The sequence below is a fragment of the Solanum tuberosum genome, unplaced genomic scaffold, assembly GCF_000226075.1.
Source record: "Solanum tuberosum cultivar DM 1-3 516 R44 unplaced genomic scaffold, SolTub_3.0 scf00233, whole genome shotgun sequence".
NCBI lineage: Eukaryota > Viridiplantae > Streptophyta > Magnoliopsida > Solanales > Solanaceae > Solanum > Solanum tuberosum.
This window is the reverse complement of record NW_006239170.1, coordinates 421,475-441,399: the sequence shown is the minus strand read 5'-3', so window position 1 is coordinate 441,399 and position 19,925 is coordinate 421,475. Positions and strand designations below refer to the sequence as shown.

Genomic DNA, 19,925 nt, shown 5'->3' with positions numbered 1-19,925 from the left:
ATTTTTCCATCTTTCTTGGCAACCGGAACAACGTTAGCTAACCAAGTCGGATACTGCGTCACTTCCACTACTTGGGACTCGATCTGCTTTGTAATCTCCTCTTTGATCTTTAAACTCAACTCAGGTTTGAATTTCCGAGTCTTTTGTTTTATTGGACTGAAATCTAGATTGATCGGCAACTTGTGGGACACCATATTCGTGCTCAGCCTTGACATGTCTTTATAAGACCAGGCAAATACATCGATATATTCCCTAAGCAAACGAACTAGGTCTCTTCTTTGAGCTTCAGTCAGATGGACACTGATTCTTACTTCCTTAACACATTCCTCATCACCGAGATTCACAGTTTCGATTTCCTCCAAATTTGGCTTGTGTTGATTCTCGAATTGTCGAAACTCTTCAGCAACATGTTTGGTACCTCATTTCCTTCTACGTATTCCTCACATTCATCATCACCTGCCTCATTTCGTTCACTCGGTTCATGACATGACATGACATTGGCAGGTTTTAAATTAATATTACTGAAATCATAAACAAACAAAGTTAGGAAAGTAAAATATAAACGGATAAGTAAACACACAAATTTTAATAAAAGCGGCTTTTCATTTAAATGGAAAGGCAAGAACAAACTTTGGCCATGGCCGAGGGCCATTTTGCCTTTTTAAACATCACAAGGGAATTTAAAAGCTTTAAACAAATAATAATTGCATAAAGGGTGGGTCTCGGGCCTCTTCCGGACTACCACCGATTTTAAAATAAACAAAGACACATGTCTTTCTACCCAGATGAGCGGGAAATCAAGAGTGGCGTGGAGGTCCAATTCTGTAATTGCTCCTCAGGTTCTGCATCACGGATGCCTGATGTCCCAGCCTCTTCCTCAATGACCGCATCAATCTCCTAAAAAAGGCCCCAGATTCCTTCTCCGAGACCACCATCGTTGACATTTTCTCGTACTGGAAATGACTGGTACAGATAAGGAATTGGTCTAGCCAATGCTTGATCAACATTCTTGTTCTTCATCTCTGCCTCGTCAGCATCTGTGGGGGCATACCCTAAACCAAACTTTGCTCCTTTGGCAGGAATTTGGACTGGCTTGACAATTCCTTAAAAGTGTTTCCCCAATCCAAAACATGGTTCGAAACCACTCTGGAGCATGACAGCAGCAATCATCTTGTACACGGAAGGCATATGAGGTTGCGAAGCCAAATCATCACCGGTGGCATTTACCAGCTCCACCGTGTAGAAATCACAACCTCGGGAAACCTCGTGAACGATCGGCGCATACCTATCAGAATGACTTCTCTCACCATGAATGACCAATTTCTGGTCCTTCCAAACGAATTTCATCAATTGGTGAAGGGTAGAAGGCATGGCCCCCGCCATATGGATAAACATTCTTCCAAGAAGCATATTGTAGTTGGTATTGACGTCCAACACCTGAAACTCTACATTGAATTCTGCAGGCCCCATCTGAACATCCAAATTTATTGCCCCTATCGTGTCTCTCTGCACTCCATCGAAAGCTCTCACATTGACTTGGTTTTGTTGAACCTTTCCCAAGTCGTATTTCAGCTGCTTGAGAGTCGAAAGCGGACGTATGTTGAGACCGGACCCATCGTCGACCAAATCACGATTTATAACTTTGTCCCGGCACTTGATGGTGACGTGCAGAGCTTTGTTATGCATCCTCCCTTCAAAGGACAGCTCTTCGTCGCAAAAACTAATTCTGTGTCCTCGGATGACCTGGTTTATCATGGCTGCTAGATTGTCACTGTTGGTACCCACGGGCACATAAGTATCATCTAGAGCCTTCATCAATGCTTGCCTATGCAGTTTTGAACTCATCAACAAAGCCCATACAGAAATCTGAGCTGGTGTCTTCTCCAAATGTTTCATAATTGAATAATCTTTCGACTGCATTTTCCTCCAGAACTCTTCGGATTCAGCTTCACTAATCGGCCTTTTAGTCTGATCCTTTTTCTGCCCCCCCCTTTGGGCCAATTCTTCCGGGGTGTAGCACCTGCCAGTTCTAGTCATGCCTTGAGTAACAGCCGTTTCAATAACAAATTTTAATTGCGTAAGAGTTTCTCGTGGCACCAAGGCAACAGCCTTCTCAGGTGTCAGAATCACAAAATCTTTCTTCTCTCTGATGCTCAACGAAGCTACAGCCCTTTCCAGTTCATCAGGAGCAATCGAAACTATTGCCTTCGTCACACACCAGTCATCATCTGTCTCTATCATATTGATAGTGGCGCCTCCATGATTTGGCAAAGGATTACTATTGACATTGGGTGTGATTGTCTGAAGAGAGACCATATTCTAGCCAATCAGGTCTTGGATCTTATTCTTCAGGTTGATACAGTCCTCGGTATCCTGTTAGAGTGATACACGCACCTCTGATCAGGTCTGTAAAACTTTGAGCTAGTGTCGACCGGTTTGGGCCCCACTGGATGAATATATCTTGCCGCAGTTAATCGCTCGAACAGTTTTGTTCGGCTTTCAATAAGCGGAGTGAAAATTCTAGCAGGCTTCTTCTCAAATCTGGGACGGGAGGGATCGTAATTGCCTTGTTGAGGGGGAGGCATTTGGGGATAATTTGGAGCATTCGGACGGGGGCTTGATATCTGGGATATAAGTTGATTTGGTAGTTTGGTTGTGGAGCTTGGTAGTTCGAGGGGGTATTTTGGTTAAGTGGAGCTGGGGTTTGGTACATTGGGGGAGGTGTTTGGTAATTTGACTGAATGTTGGCACAGTTGGGGGCGGTATTTCGATATTGATGAGGTGGAGCTTGATAAACTGGAGGGGGAGTTTAGTAGATAATAGGGGGAGTTTGGTAGATAGGAGGGGGAGTATTTTGATAACTGGGGGGAGGGGTATTTTGATAACTGGGGGAAAGAGTATTCTGGTGATCAACCTGTGCATAACAAACTGTGTATGAACTCTGTGAAGGTCAAGAACGACCTTGGTATGATAAGGATTTCCTTGGGGTCTTCTTCCCCTCGTAAGAGATAGAGGACACATCCTCTCTTTTCTTCTTCAACAATCCCGAAGATCCGGGCGGGGCAGCAACACTTGTAATCTTCCCGGTTCTCAATCCATCTTCGATAGTCTCACCTACTTTGACTATCTCAGCAAATTTTGCTCCAACGAGCAACATGATTCTGTCATAATATTCGGGCTCTTGCACCCGCACAAACACTTCGACAATTTCCTTTTCTAACATAGGAGGTCTAACTCTAGCTGCCTCCTTTCGCCATCTATATGCGAATTCTCTGTAACTTTCGGTCGGCTTCCTTCATCTTCTCCAAGGAGTAGGCAGATCAGGAACAATCTCCACATTGTAGGCGAATCGTTCGATGAAGTCCTTAGCCAAAGCGTTCCAGCTAGACCACTGTCTCGTTTCATGAGACGTAAACCATTCTAAAGCCTCTCCACTCAAACTTCGGCTAAAAGTTCAGCTCCTTCATGGCTTTTCTAATTTCCTCCTTCATATCTATCCTGACGGTCTCTTCCTTTGACCTCCACTCTCTCTCCCTCTCCTCATTGTGGTCGAGCTCTGAACCATTGGCGTCATGCTCGTTGGGGACTGGTATTTGGAAAGTGGCTTTTTGTGGTAGTGGTGAAGCAATAGAGGGACTTTGGGCATTTTGAGTGGCTTGGTAATTTTGAGGGAAAGTCTGGGGGTTGGTATGTTGATTTTGGTGATGGAGGGAAATGTGCGGGCGGTTAACATTTTGGCTTTGAGGGGGTAGACCAGTTTGGTGGTTTGCGTTGGAGGAAGGGAGTGATGCTTGGAGGTTGGTATTTTGAGGAGGGGGTCAATGATGGAGGGATTACGAGCAGGACTTGAAGGCGGGTTCTGACCTTGTTCCACGTTAGGAGGAGGAATTTGAGTTGGAGGTCTTCCATCTGGTTGAGCGTTGACAGCAACCTATGCTCTAAGACTCAATTTTATAGTATGATTTTATTAGATATATTAATGCTATCGTAAAAAGTTTGCCATCTGTTATTATCCAGAGAAAATGACATAAATAGTCCCTCAACTATAGGAGTAGGTCTAAAATGGTCCCTGAACTATCCACTTAACGGATTTAGTCCTTCAACTATTCAAAAACTTGTCAGTTTTGGTCCCATAACTATACACTTATCGATTTTAGTCCCTTAACTATAAACTTACCGATTTTAGTCATTTAAGTATTGAAAAACTTATCAAGTTTGGTCTTTGTCCATTTTTTTAATACAAATAGATTAGGTTTATATTAACAGAATCTATGCCTCGAGAAATTAAATCATTTAGCAACTTTTTCTGTTGGTTCTCTCTCCGTTACTTGTTTTTCAAATTAACCTTACGCGAAGAACCTTAACCTCAACGATTTAAAATAAAATTTACGAGGAAAGAAAATATAAGTCATAATTTTATTCAACAGAGGATAAAATGAAGCATATTATTGTTACTAATGACTTGAATATGTTAAACTTTATTATAAAAAGAAAAAGTTATTATCCGTTAAATCCAAAGTTTGTACTCCAACGATTTCATTGAACGGAATTTGTTTAATTTTTCAGAAATGGTAATTTATAAAATGGTAGATTTGCAATTTTTTAAACTTTTTTTTAAATAGATCAATTTTATTATTCTATTCATTTTATTTTACGTAAAAAAAAATTGAGTAAGTTAAATAAAATTCACATTGATTAGCATGATGCATGATAAGTTTGTTGAACAAAAACTATCAAAGTTTAGGATGGTGCGTACTAAAAAGCAGAGGCATAGATTCTGTTAATATAAACCTAATCTATTTGTATTAAAAAATTGACAAAGACCAAACTTGATAAGTTTGTGAATACTTAAAGGACTAAAATCGGTAAATTTATAGTTATGGGACTAAAACCGGTAAGTGTATAGTTAAGGGACCAAAGCTGACAATTTTTTGAATAGTTAAAGGACTAAATCCATTAAGTGTATAGTTCAGGGACCATTTTAAACCTACTCCTATAGTTGAGGGACTATTTATGTCATTTACTCTTATTATCCACGTTTAGTCATTTTCTCACGCTCTCCAATGCAATAATATTTGTTTTTCTTTTGTCCCTTTCAAGGTCCTAACAATTAAACTCATGGACCATATATTTGAGTTCATACATGGAAACATGTGTTTCACGAACTGGATAAGTTCAAAATTTTAAATTTACAACGTAACAACACCCAATAATCGTGTATATGATTCTTTTTTTTTGTTAGAGAGTACTTCTTGTTGAACGAAATTTTAAGCGGTGTGAATACAATTTAATCGAGGCTTCCATAAAAATATCGATCACCTAAGAAAAAACAAACCAACAATTAAATGGAAGTACGACCTAACGTATCTTAAATTTTATAGAAAATGGTCCTCAAGCTACTGCATGTGAAATGAACGTGAAACAGAGTTGTATCGTTACATTCAAATAATTAATAATTATAATATATGCCCGATAGTACTAGCAGTGGCGGAGAAACATACACTTTGACTCTGAGGGGTGTCGATCAACACCCTTTCGTCAGAAAATTACATTGTATAATTAAATAAAAATATTTTTTTGATGTATATATATATATTATATTGACACTCATTGGCTTGCATCCAATTTTTTATTTTTTTTATATTTTGACACCCTTTACTCAAAATTTTGTCTCCGCCACAGGATAGTGGAGTACAAGAATCAGTACAAAATAAAATATAAAAAATCTCATTTAATTTCTCATTGGAAATTTTGTGTGTATTTTTTATTTTTAAAAAAAGAGAACATACATTTGGTTTTTGTTTCAAAATTTTAGTACGTTTGGATTATATTTTGAGAACATAATTATTTATTCTGCGAAAAATACGTTAGCTTGACTTTTTGAACAAAACTAGTTTTTATAATAATAAAAAACGATTACTTGTGTTCCCAAAATTATTTTTAAAAATTCATACTAGTATTTTGGCAGTATATATACGTGCAAGCAAATTTACTCAGGTGGTTCGGTATCTATTTTGAAGTATCAATTTGATTAATTTTTTTAAATAAAATAAAATAAAGCGTTTTCTATCGAAGCGATTCCCCATCCATTGTCTAAAACTCTAATGGAGTAATGATTCATTATATTGTATTTTACTAGAGTTCAAAAATATGGATAAAAGGGGGGAAATTAGAAAAATTATAATTCTTTTGTATTAATGATAAATAAATAGGTTATAAGAATTGTTATTAAATTTTTTATGGTAATCATAATATCGTAAAGTAAACCATTAGATTTATGTACGAAGAAAAATTTGGAGGAAGGTCTTTAGAATTATAGCTAATATTATATATTAGTGTTTTTTGAAGTGATTATCTTTTCAAAGAAAAAAAACACTATTTATAGAATAAAAGTTCTAGACAGAAAAAGTTCTCATAAAAAAAGAATTATCAATAGTTCATGAATATATTACAAATTAATATGTATATTCCAAGAATCTAAAAGGTAAAAAACCAAATGAACAATTAATTTTCAATTCACATTCATTTCTTTTGGAAATCACACAACTTCTATCGGATGGACTGTTAGAGGCCATGAGAAGTGGGAGTGGTTGGTGGTAAATTTTCACCAAGAAATATACCATTTATTATTTATAATTACATTAAAAAAATTATAATTTTATATATATAATATAATTTTTCAATAAATACATTCCGACCTCTTTCTCAACTTTGTTTCCTATAATGGATGAAGAATTGTTTTTTCTTTTGCGGAAACGGCGTCACCTTTTTATTTAGCAACTTGTCACCCCATTTAATAGGAATAGAAAGCACTTACCGACCATTGAAAGAAAAGAGTTGGGTCAGCATCGACAAAGGAATACTAACAAGCACATAACTCCTAGAGAGAGTTGGGGAATAGTTTATTTAAGATGTCATTTATTGCCTCTTTTTTTGGTTATCTGTCACAACTCACAAGGTTAGAACCATAAGGGAAGGACTAAAAGGGTGTTGAGATTGACTTAAACGTTGTCAAATTTAGTTTTGAGTCAGTTTTTAACTTCTAAAAATGTTTGGTAAATATAAAAATAACTTAAAATAAATCAAAAATGTCTTAAAATAAGTTAGAAAGTGTTTGACAAAGTTAAAAATAACTTAAAATAAGTTAAAAACAAAAAAAGTAGATCATCCCCTACTTTTTATTTTTTGACGTTAAAGTCATTTAAGTTTGATTTTTTATTTTTGACTTAAAAACTACTTTTTTTAAGTCAATCCAAACGGACTCTAATTCGTGTGACCCAAATTAATGATTTCTTTTTTTGGAATAGTGATACTTTAATCTTTTATTTATAACTAATATTAATAATTTATTTATTTTTTGTTAAAGGTGGAATGTTTTGTCTATGTGGAATGTCACGTGACAATTTTTTTTAAAATAAAAGAGAGAGTGTAGTACCATCATCAAAAAAATTGTGTTTCTCAAACTAATAAATGATAATTTAGATATAAAACTCAATTCTCAATAGTTTAGATATAATTTCTTTTAAAAAAAAGATAATTTAGATGTGCTTTCGACTTCATTGATCAATTTTGTCTTTCCCCTATTGCTATAAAATCTCCCACTCTAATTCCCTTTTTCCTAACTTAATTCCAAACAACCCTCAAATCCTCCCAAAATTCAATCCACTTGACCCTGAACAATTCCGTACCCAAGCCCATCAAATGGTAGACTTCATTGCTGATTACTACAAGAATATTGAGACCTACCCGGTTCTAAGCCAAGTCGAACCAGGTTATCTCCGTACTCAATTACCCTAAAATGCCCCTAATCGCCCAGAATCATTCGAAGCCATTATGAAAGATGTCCAGAACCATATTGTCCCGGGTATGACCCATTGGTTGAGCCCGAATTTCTTCGCATTTTTTCCTGCTACCGTTAGCTCTGCTGCGTTCATTGGTGAAATGCTTTGCAATTGTTTCAACTCCGTTGGATTTAACTGGTTGGCTTCGCCAGCCATGACGGAGTTGGAAATGATAGTCATGGACTGGCTTGCTAATATGTTGAAATTACCAAAAACCTTCATGTTTTCTGGCACGGGTGGTGGTGTACTTCAAAGTACAACCAGTGAAGCGATCCTATGCACGTTAATCGCTGCACGTGATCGTAAGCTCGATAATATAGGCGTTGATAACATTGGAAAACTTGTGGTCTACGGTTCTGATCAAACGCACTCTACGTATACCAAAGCCTGCAAAGTAGCTGGTATTTTCCCATGCAATATTCGTGCGGTACCAACTTTTATTGAAAGCGATTTTGCTTTATCTCCTGTAGTCCTACGTGGAATTATTGAAGCTGATATTGCTGCTGGACTGGTTCCACTTTTCCTCTGTGCTACTGTGGGGACCACGTCCACTACAGCCGTCGATCCTCTCAGCCAGCTGGGTCAGCTGGCTGAGGAATTCAACATTTGGTTCCACGTGGACGCTGCTTATGGAGGTAGCGCGTGTATATGTCCAGAGTTTAGACAATATCTCGATGGAATCGAACGAGCAAACTCGTTAAGCCTAAGTCCACATAAATGGCTACTAAGTTACTTAGATTGTTGTTGCATGTGGGTGAGAGAACCAAACGTGTTAGTCAAGGCATTGAGCACGAATCCCGAGTACTTACGTAATAAACGATCTGAATACGACTCAGTTGTTGATTACAAAGACTGGCAAATCGGTACGGGACGAAAGTTCAAGTCTCTCCGATTATGGTTCGTCATGCGTAGTTATGGCGTAGCCAATCTCCAGAGCCACATTAGGTCCGATGTTCGTATGGCTAAAATGTTCGAAGGGTTCGTTAAGTCCGATCCCATGTTTGATGTTGTCGTGCCACGACGTTTTTCACTCGTGTGCTTCCGGTTCAACCCGAATAAGGAACATGAATCAGGGTACACCGAGTTTTTAAACAAGAAATTGCTTGATAGTGTTAACTCGACGGGTCGAATTTACATGACACACACAATAGTGAGTGGAATATATATGTTAAGGTTTGCAGTAGGGGCTACGTTCACGGAGGACAGACATGTAATTTCAGCTTGGAAGTTGATTAAGGAGTCAGCCATTGCTTTGCTGAGAAAAAGTGTGTTTTAAAAAAAAAAATATTAATGGAAGAAGAAGAAGAAGAAGAGTAAAAGAGAGATAAAATAAATGTTTGGATTGTGTGTGTTAATTTATGTATAGGCATTTGTGATTGTTTTGTAAACTTCGGACAAAGAAGTCAAAACATTTTACAGTTGTCAGTAATAATATAATATAGTTATCTTTATATTTGAAATAAAGATAAATATATATATATATATATATATTGAAGTATTTTGATTAATCGGAAATATTAGTTCAAGAGATTTATGAATTTCTCAATATAAAAAGCTGGAGCAACTATGACTCACGTTATCAATGGTCAAGAATAGGGATGTTCACGGTTTGGATAAAATCGATCCTAACCGAAAAATTGAACCAAATCGATTTTATTTAGGTTTGGTTTGGTTAGGTTGTAGATTTTTAAAAATTGATAGTATTTGGGTTGGTTATGGTTTTGTTTGAAAAAATCAAAGAAATAACTTAACCGAACCGAACGGAACCGATAAATTATATACATATATTTTATTATTATACATACATAATATATTATTTTTATAAACAATTTTAAAGATCTTATATATGTTTTCATCAAAATTTATTTATAATTTACTTATGAAAACAAAAATGACCAAAGTGGGAATATTTATCGTATTGGTTTCAAGTATATGAGTATCTATGACAATTCTTTGTGGGATTGAAAATGTCACTCTCTTCCTTCTAAGCCAAAATATTGAATTTTGAAGCTTTATTCATAGTAAATTCAATTTACTAAAAGCTTTATTTTGATTAATCGGAAATACTAGTTCAAGAGATTTATGAATTTCTCCATATAAAAAGCGGATCTCCAGCAAAGACTCACGTTATCGATGGTCGAGCGGAAGGGTATTCACGGTTTGGATAAAAATAAATTTCAATAAAAAAACTGAACCAAACTGATATTATTTAGGTTTGGTTTGGTTGTAGATTTTTAAAAACCGATAGTATTATTTGGGTTGGTTATGATTTTGTTTGAAAAAATCCGAAGAAATAACTGAAACGAACTGAACTGACAAATTTTATACATATATTTTATTATTATACATACATAATATGCTATTTTTATAAACAATTTGAATATCTTATATATGTTTTCATCAAAATTTATTTATAATTTACTTATGAAAGCAAAAATTCCCAAGGTGAGAATATTTGAGTATCTATGACAATTCTTTGTGGGATTGAAAATGTCATTGTCTCTTCCTTCTAGGCCAAAATAATGAATTTTGAAGCTTTATTCATAGTAAATTCAATTTACGAAAAGTTACGTAATGTCAGTCATTTTAACTATTTTCGTTTTGAATGGATTGTTGTCACTTTTTCACGTTTTGAATGAATTGTTTCTTTTATTTTTGTCTGTGGTTAATAACTGAATAACCGAACCAAACCGAACCGAAATCGATAATAATCAAACCGATAAATATATACAAATTTGGTTTGGTTTAGTTTTGACCAATAACCGATGCAAACCTCAGTCATTTTAACTATTTTCGTTTTGAATGGATTGTTGTCACTTTTTCACGTTTTGAATGAATTGTTTCTTTTATTTTTGTAACTGAATAACCGAACCAAACCGAACCGAAATCGATAATAATCAAACCGATAAATATATACATATTTGGTTTGGTTTGGTTTTGATAATTTTTAAACCGATTAAGTTGGTTTAGTTTTGATCAATAACCGATTCAAACAGATCCGTAAATGCCCCTAGTTGAGCGGATGAATCCATTCTTTGGAGATCGCAAAACATTGCACTAACCCTAATCGTCATCTAATATGAACAAACTCTTTTTTCTTATACGAATAATGGCATATTTATCCTAAACGCGTAATGGCGTATTTATTAATCAAAGTATAGAATTCAGAAGCAGAACAAATTATTGAGCTAAGGGATAATAAGCACTCCTTATGAGTGGAAATTGACACAATAATTATTTATAACCTTTTTTAATTAGGAAACTAAATACTGTATTCTAATAAATCAAATCTTAATTTATTTTCTATAGCTAAATAATTAATTATTCTAAAAAATGATAGTATAAATTACAGTCTTACAGATGCAATGCAACTTCCAACATGTACAAAACTATATATCCATGTAATAATGTAAGTTTGAAAGAGACTGTTGTTGTAAAACTATATATCTATGTAACAATGCAAGTTTGAAAGAGACGGTCGTAGTAAAAATATGAGTTTTTATGTCTCTATTTATAGTAATTATAGATATATATATATATATATATATAAAAGGTTTTCATACCATAACATTAACCATGAACATCACGTTGAAAGATCAAGGAGAAGATCAACACAAGTATTACATTACAAAATTCTAAGCTGGCCTAAATATTATTACATTTCAACGCAGACCGAAATGCATATTGTGTGACATTTTTCTTTTCTAATATTGATCATTTTTTTAATTTATTCACGAGTAGTATATTATATATTTAAAGTTATTTAGTATGCGGGATAGAATAAATACGAATATTAAGTCTTTAATTATAGAGTAAATTTTAGGTTTAGCAAACATAAAAATTATATTAGCGCTCTATAACTATAATTTGGCTAATTGCGCTCCATAGCAAACATAGTTTGTGTTTGCTATGGAGCATCTCATTTGTATAAATCGCAGGCAAGCAACTTGTTTGTATAAAAAGCGCAATGATTGTATATGTATATCGGTTAGATAATTATATATATGTAACTCTTATGTATATGTATCAATGATTGTGTTTGTATATCTGTATAAAATTTTGAATTTGTATACAATTGAATTGAATTAAAACATTTGTATATCAAATCATTCTCTCTCTTGCTTTATACAACACAAATTATACATTGTATTTTGTATAATTTGTGCTTGTATCAAGAGAGAAAGACAAAAGAGAACTGGCCAGGGAAAGATTTGTATTGTAGAATTATAATTGTATAGGACGAAGAGATATGTATTTGTATTTGTATATACAATTTTCTCTCGCTTTATACAAACACAAACACAATATATACATTTGTGTTTGTATAAAAGTGAGAGACGCGAGGGAGAGTGCCGAGCGAAAATTCGGAGGAGAGAGGCGAATGATAAAGTGTTGCTAGGATGAGAATTAAATAAAATTGTGATTATAACATTTTTTTTAAATTAATAATTTGCTATTTATATAATTTTCCTTCAATTATATGATGTGATGAGGAGAAGTGGGAAAAAAACAGAAAGGAGTAAAAAGACAATCCCTAATTAATTCTTTAATTATTTCAACCATACTATATTTGGAGCCTGAGAATTTTGCATGTATGGGAGGGTGGAGGATAATAAAATCATTTGACCCCTTGTGAATTAAATTGATGAAAATGATCTTTTCAAATCTTCGACATATAAAAATTAAACATTCTTTTCAAAAAGTGTAAGATTAAAAAAAATGTAACTAATTTACCATACATATTGTTTTTCTGAAGTGATGGAGTTCCTAGTAGTAATTGTAAGGGCCAAAAAGCATAAATAATTTGGGAATCCTCAAAGAATATACTCAATCATATTCCTATGTAATTTGGTAGGTGGGATGAGACAAAAATAGGTAATCACTAGTGTTCAGCATCAATATTTCAGCCACATTGGTGTTTGGATATATATATATTTATTTATTTTATTTTTTTAATTTGATAGTCGATATTCATATTAGAGTTTGACTATTTTAACTTCACATTGCATCGAGCCCCATTCGTGAAAAATGCTCAAGACCTTTTTCATATTCAAGACTCGAATTCGAAATCACTAGTTAAAGGAGGAGCAACTTCATTCACTACATCGTATCCTTTAATGGTGTTTAGATATATTTCATTGAAATTATGATTTTTTATATATGTATATATATAAAAAAAAATTGTTTCAATTTGCTTTTCTGAAGAAAAAAATAATAATTAAATTTTATGATCCTAAATTAATGATATAAATAGTATATCAAAATATTTTTTAATTTTATGATTTTGAATATACTACTTAGAAAAGTGCATTAAGACTAACTATTATTTTCTCCGTCTATTTTTATTTATTTACTATATTAAAATAGATGTTCATATTTATTTTTTAGTTTAGAAAATAAAGAGATAATTTATCACTTAATTTATAATTTATTTTTATTATTAACTTTAGTTATTTTCTAATTTATTTGTTTAAACATTGAATTGATTATATAAAAAAGATGACATAATAAACAATATAAGTAAAAATGGACTAAGGAAATAGTACGATAGGTACAATCAGGGGCGGAGCCAACCTTCTGTCAGGGATTCATCCGAACCCCATTCGGCGAAAAATATTACTATCTATACATGGTTAAAATTATTTTTTATGTATATATAGTAGATGTTGAACCCCCTTCGATTAGTTTGTGTGTTTAGTTCTTCAATTTTGAACCCCCTTATTAAAAATCCTAGCTCCGACACTGGGTACAATCATAATTAACACAATATGTTGCAAAAATCACATATCGTTGACATTTTTGCTAAATGAGTGAGATCTAATATGAGTAAAATATTAATGGTGGAATTAAAGTTTTGTCAAATAAGAAAAAAATTCATTTTTTTTATACTAACTAAAAAATATATTTTACATAAATGTCCTCGTCATTCACTTTCTTCGATCAATTGTGTTAGTTTATTGAATTGATTAAACACCAATTTATAACGCAATTATGGGGCGAAATGCATATTATTGGTTACCACACACTTTAAATCATGATTAACATTTAAGCACACTGCGTATACACCCAGTTAATTGTTTTTTAAAACAATTGGACAACAATTTCAACTTTATCAAAAAAGTTATTCGTAATTTCTTTATTTAGATTAAAATGTTGGGCAAATTACAGAAATCACATACTTTTAAGGCAAAATTACAATCTATCCCTTAAAAGTTTATAATTACAAAAATCCCTCAAACGGATACAATAATATAAGCGCTGATATATTAATCTGATGCGCGAGATACATTACATTTTATACATGATACACTAATCTGATGTACATTTTATACATGATACACTAATCTGATGCGCGAGATACACTAATATGATGCGCTGATACATTAATCTGATGCGCGAGATTACATTAATCTGAATGTGTGAAAATGAAGGGATTTTGGAAATTTGTAAAACTTATAGGGGATAATGGTAGTAAGTAAACTAAAAGGTGGAATTTCTGTAATTAATCCTAAAATGTTTCATCACGTTTTATGGACCAAAACCATCAAATCTTTAGCAATTTTTGAAAAATCTTTCTGGTGTCATTATCAGGAAAAAATAAAATGAAATGAATAAAAAGAGGAAAATAGAAAACAAATCAATTTCATTTTCAACTAAGATTTTTGTAAATAATTGATGAGTAAAGTGTAGAGAGGAAAACAGAAAACAAATAAATGTCATTTTCAACTTAGATTTTAGTAAATAATTGATGAGTAAAGAGGAAAACGGAAAACAAATGCACTCTAAACACATGAAATTTCACGTAAAAATTAGATTCAATATTCATTTCATTATCTGAGAATTTTTTTTTATCTCGTTAGGATTGGTAAAGTAAGGCCTAGACCCTCTTCCTTGTATTTATTTATATTGAGGATTTTATTTTATTATTAATAAAAAGACGCTCTATCTAGTGGTATAAATTCTCCCAGAAAAATAAATTACATCCAGCGAAAAAAAACTTTTCTATGCTTAATTGACTCTTATTTAGTCCTCGTAATAGCCACTACTAAAAAGTCACTATTTTCTACTGAAATTTCCCACTGAAAAATGTAAAGTGGTTATTTCCACAAATATTTTAATTGAATCGCTCAATAAAAAATAGTATTATTTTCATATGTAAAAAATAAAAAGTTTCTCATTATTTCTATAAGAATCTATTTCTCGCCATAAATTCTCACCATGCATTTTTCTAGTAAGTTGGTTCAGTGGAAATCATGCCATTTAACACAAAAAATTCATTGAATCCCAATAAAAATAAACTTTATTTCTAATAGTAATCCCCACGAATTCGACTAATTCAAATTCCGATGAAAAAAATTATTTTAGAAATAAAAAGCTCCCTACTAAAATTAAATCGATTTAACTTCGTATGTGCTTCTCCTTTATTTAATTCATGACATGCATGTTACCTATTAAATTAAAAGCCCACATGCCACAGTTTTTTAATTATTATTTTTAGATATTTACTTGTTCCAATCAATAGGAAATCCTATTTAAAATGATTTTTTAATGCATATTTATAAAAATATATATTGATTTTTTTTTACTTATTCATGTGTCTACCTTTTTAAAAAATAAAATAAATTAAAGTCAGGCCATTGATAAAAAATGGGGGTAAAAAACTTAAATATACAATTTAAGCACCTAAATAACCTCTATATAACAATAGTTTGACTTTGCACCAACATAGCAATAGAATCTTTACAAAATCAAACAAAATAAAAATAAATTTAAAAAAAGGGTAAAAGAAAAATAAGCAACGCATCATTCAATATTAAATAAGATATTAATTCCTTAATTTACTCTAATTCAGTTACCTTCCACAAATATTCATTACTTAATATTTCTCTCTCATATCTCAAAAACAACTTATTGTAACCAAAAACAAAGTCTTTATCTCCTGTTTAAGGTCGTTTCAATGGTTGAAAGCAAGAACATGTCCGTTTTAATTCAGCACAACAAATATGAGATATCACCGGTACGCATCATTTTTTTAAAAAATTACTTTCGATTTATTTTTGTAAGATTATATAGTTTGATTTTTTTTTTAAATAAAACAAATGTTTCTGTGGCTGAAAAATCTCTTTTTAAGGCTTTGTTGTTGTGGTTAATCATGAAAATTTTATTATTTGTAAATTGATTTTGATGATTCATTCATGGCACTAATGTTATTTGTATAATTGTTAAAACGAACATTTCGTATGGTTTGTAGATTATGGTATTATGAATTGTAGGATTGCAAATATAATCAAAACCAAGATTAACACCTAATATAACTCGAATTCTATAAATTTACCACTGTTTAATGACAATATTAATATGGATATCAATGTTAAATAGTAATGTACTCTCTTTTTAATTAATTTGGTTATCCAAAATAATTTGATTAAATTATTGGTAAGATCATGGTGTAATATTGGTTTAAAATATGTATTATTTATCATATTAAATTATACACCATAATGTACACCATTCAAGTACACTATAATTAATGCGTAAATTTTAAAAATAGATATTATATGATGGTATTATGCATTTAGTTGATTGTTTAATTAAATTTATTATATAAATAAATTAGATACTTTTGGTTAGTTTGTGGTGTAAATGTTTGGTGTATATCATACATTATATATTAGATTGAAATGTACACCAAATTGTCACCATAATGTACACCTTAATCATATAATCATGGTGTTATGCACTGTTGAATTGTAACATATAATCATGTTCAACTTTATCAATCTTCATAAATCAATGTTATATATATAGTTGGTTATAAGTTGGTGTTCGAATTTCATTGTAAGAATAATGAAGTGGACATCAATTTTTAACCATATTATACACCATTTCGTTATAACTTTTTGTTTTGTGATGTAAAAAAAATATGATTGTGTATTTCAAATTTGATTGTTATAACGGTTGTTTAGTAGGTTCTTTAAAAAAAATTGAAATGTATTGCAGGAAGGTATGTGGATTTCAAGATTGAAGGAGTGATATGTGACGCAAATATCATTTAAAAAAAAATCAAATACCAAAACTTGTACCAAATATCCATATGAGGATTAGAATTGTTGAGTTAATTTTTTTTTATTTCTATAACACTTTTTTTTTCATAATCTAATTGAATGTTATTAGCGGATTTGAATTTTATTGGTTGTTTATTAAACATTTATTTCAGAATTATATTTAAACATATAATGTAATTAGTTCTATTATTTATGTTGGTTTTCCTTGTGGTATTAAATGTCATTTGAAAAAAAAAGGCATGAAATATCAACTAAATTGGTATATTATAGGGGTAGAATTCAATAATTGTTGGTATATTATATAGTACAAATGTTAGTATTATTATATGGTACATTTTTTATATTATAAATTTTTAATGTTATTCGTAAATAGTGTCATATAGTTTTAGAATAATTTCAAGTTCTATACCACAATGTATACCGTTTTAAAGAATCAAATTATATGCTAGTAAAATTGTATTTACAAATAAAAATATATATATTGAAATCATATTGTACATCAATGACACCATAATAAGATTACATATTTTCCTTTTTAACAATATTACCTAAAAGAATTCTATTAGTGGTATACAAATTAGAATGCATAAATAATTATTGTGGTATGCAAATGTTTTTTTTTTATTACTTTGCATATATTGGTACTTATATAATGGAACTCAAATTGGTATTTTTTAATTAAAAGAATTGAAACGAAAATGGAGAGAGAGAAGAACAAATTCAAGAGTAATTGTATCAAATAAGAAATGTGTTAAATGGTAGAAATCCTATTAATTAGGCAATAAATTCTCCCCCAAAAAATCAGCACTAGAGTTGAAAAAATCAACCAAAAAAATGAGAGAAAGAAACGCGCATCCTAAAAAATAGGATCTTTAAGTAAAAAAATCATATTCAACTATAATTGTCATTCAGAATTCCAAAGTAAACACGGTATATTAAAAATTGTAATGTACACCAAATTGTCACCATAATGTATACAATATTAAAAAAATTATATCCAAAAAAACATGTTTATGCCATTCTATATCCTAATTTCCAATGTATATATATTATTCTGCAGATAACTTATACAAAAAAACAACATGTTTATACTATTCTATTTCATAATTTTACCACCATATATATCAATTTTGCACTTAAATAATATCAAGAAAAACAAGAGGTTTATACCATTCTATATAATATTTTTTTTTATCATTATATTATTCTAAAAGTAAAATAAAACGTAATTGAAGAGAGAAAAAATATTTTTAGAAGTGTAATTGTATTTTAAGTAAGAAAGAGAAAAAAAAGGCAAAAATAATGTAACCAATTATAAGTTGTGAATTGAAAAATACAAAAAAAGTAAAAAATAATAAAGTATGAAACACATAAAATCAGCCAACTAAGCTAAAAAAATAGGTAAAAAAATCGTATAAAGATATGTATATTTATTAAGTTGTCAGGTTTGTAATTAAAATGATAATGTTATAAATAAAAAGAGTAAATTAACATTATGTAAATTAAAGTCTTAAATTGAATATTCTAGTAATTTTTTCTTTTTTATTTCAAAAGAACAAAGATTTGTACAAGACCAGGCCCAAAAGTGACCTGGCCCAAATGTGTCTACTTGTTAATTTAAAGGACAAATTACTTAACTACACTCCTTTACTTACCTTAATATCCATTTATCCCTACTTATTTCAAAATTTTCAAAAATCCCTTATTTTACCTATGTATCCCGTGCACAACGCTATGTATCCCGCAATGTGGAATGTATCAAACCTAATGTATCCCGTGCACAACGCTATGTATCCAGCTATGTGGATGTATCAAACCTAATTGTATCCCGTGCACAACGCTATGTATCCCGCAATGTGGAATGTATCAAACGCTATGTATCCCGCTATGTGGAATGTATCAAACCTAATTGTATCCCGTGCACAACGCTATGTATCCCGCAAACATTTATTTTTAAAGGGATTTTTTGGTAAATAGAAAACTAGAAGGGATAGGATGTTATTTAGTACTTATAATATGTGGTTCCTATAATTTATACTAATTTAAATCTAGAGTAAAACTTTCTTTGAATGTGAAATTTATAATTTTTAAATAAAATAAATTACCTACTAGGATAAATAAACGATACTATATAATTTAAACACTTTGATATAAATATAATCTGAAACGTGTTCCAACACACAATAGCCTAGCAACTAGTGCATAATTCTAACTGTGACTTACAAGAAGAAGTAATCCAAATATATAGTCGCTCATCCAATTATTTAAATTTATTAATAAATAATCTACAAACATATAATATGTGTATAATGATTAATGTATATCGATTAGTAACAAATAATTATTTAAATCTTAGTCACAATAATTGTCCTAAAAATTATCAATCAATGTGGTGCAATGAATAATGTTACTCCTCTCTTAATAAAAAATTTCGAATATAAGCGTAAATTTTAACAGATTAGAGTGAATTAAGGAAAATAAATATTCCTAATTAGTTTGAATCTCCTAAATTTATGCTAATTAATAATTATCATCAATCAATTCAAATTTTATTAATACACCTATTTTCATTTTTTTTCATTTTTTTTCTTTTTATTTTTTTCAAAACAGATTATTTACAATTACTTAAAAAATCTTTTTTTTATAAATAAAATATTACAACCTGAATTTTTTTTGTTACAACTTGAAAGTTTTATTCTACTGCTATAACTTGAAAATATTAGTCTAATATATGTCATATATAAATTTTTCACATATTTCTTTTGTAAAGTTTAAAAATCTATGATCTATCAGCTGCAAATGCAAAATTATAAAGGGCAAACTACATAAATCCCACTAGTTTAGGTCCTAATTACTAAGATTCCCGATAGTTTCAAATATTACTTCCTCTATCATATTTCATGTTTGAGATACATGAATTTGAATTCGCGAGATACATGTATCTGCCGAATTTTAAAATCAAGATACGTATTTTATTTGTTTAAATTAATTGGTTGTAACTGATTTCCTTAATTAGAGG

At 31.1% G+C, this 19,925-nt stretch overlaps 1 protein-coding gene across 1 annotated transcript in view; it reads left to right on the top strand.

The window, feature by feature from the left end:
* Nucleotides 1-7,632: 7,632 nt before the first annotated feature.
* Nucleotides 7,633-19,925, top strand: part of LOC102592946 (aromatic-L-amino-acid decarboxylase-like) — a 25,114-nt gene continuing 12,821 nt past the window's right edge. Inside the window, exon 1 of the mRNA XM_006357497.2 lies at nucleotides 7,633-7,776. Within this exon, the coding sequence (XP_006357559.2) occupies nucleotides 7,702-7,776 (75 nt within the window). The 5' untranslated portion in view covers nucleotides 7,633-7,701. The remainder of the gene's footprint in view (nucleotides 7,777-19,925) is intronic.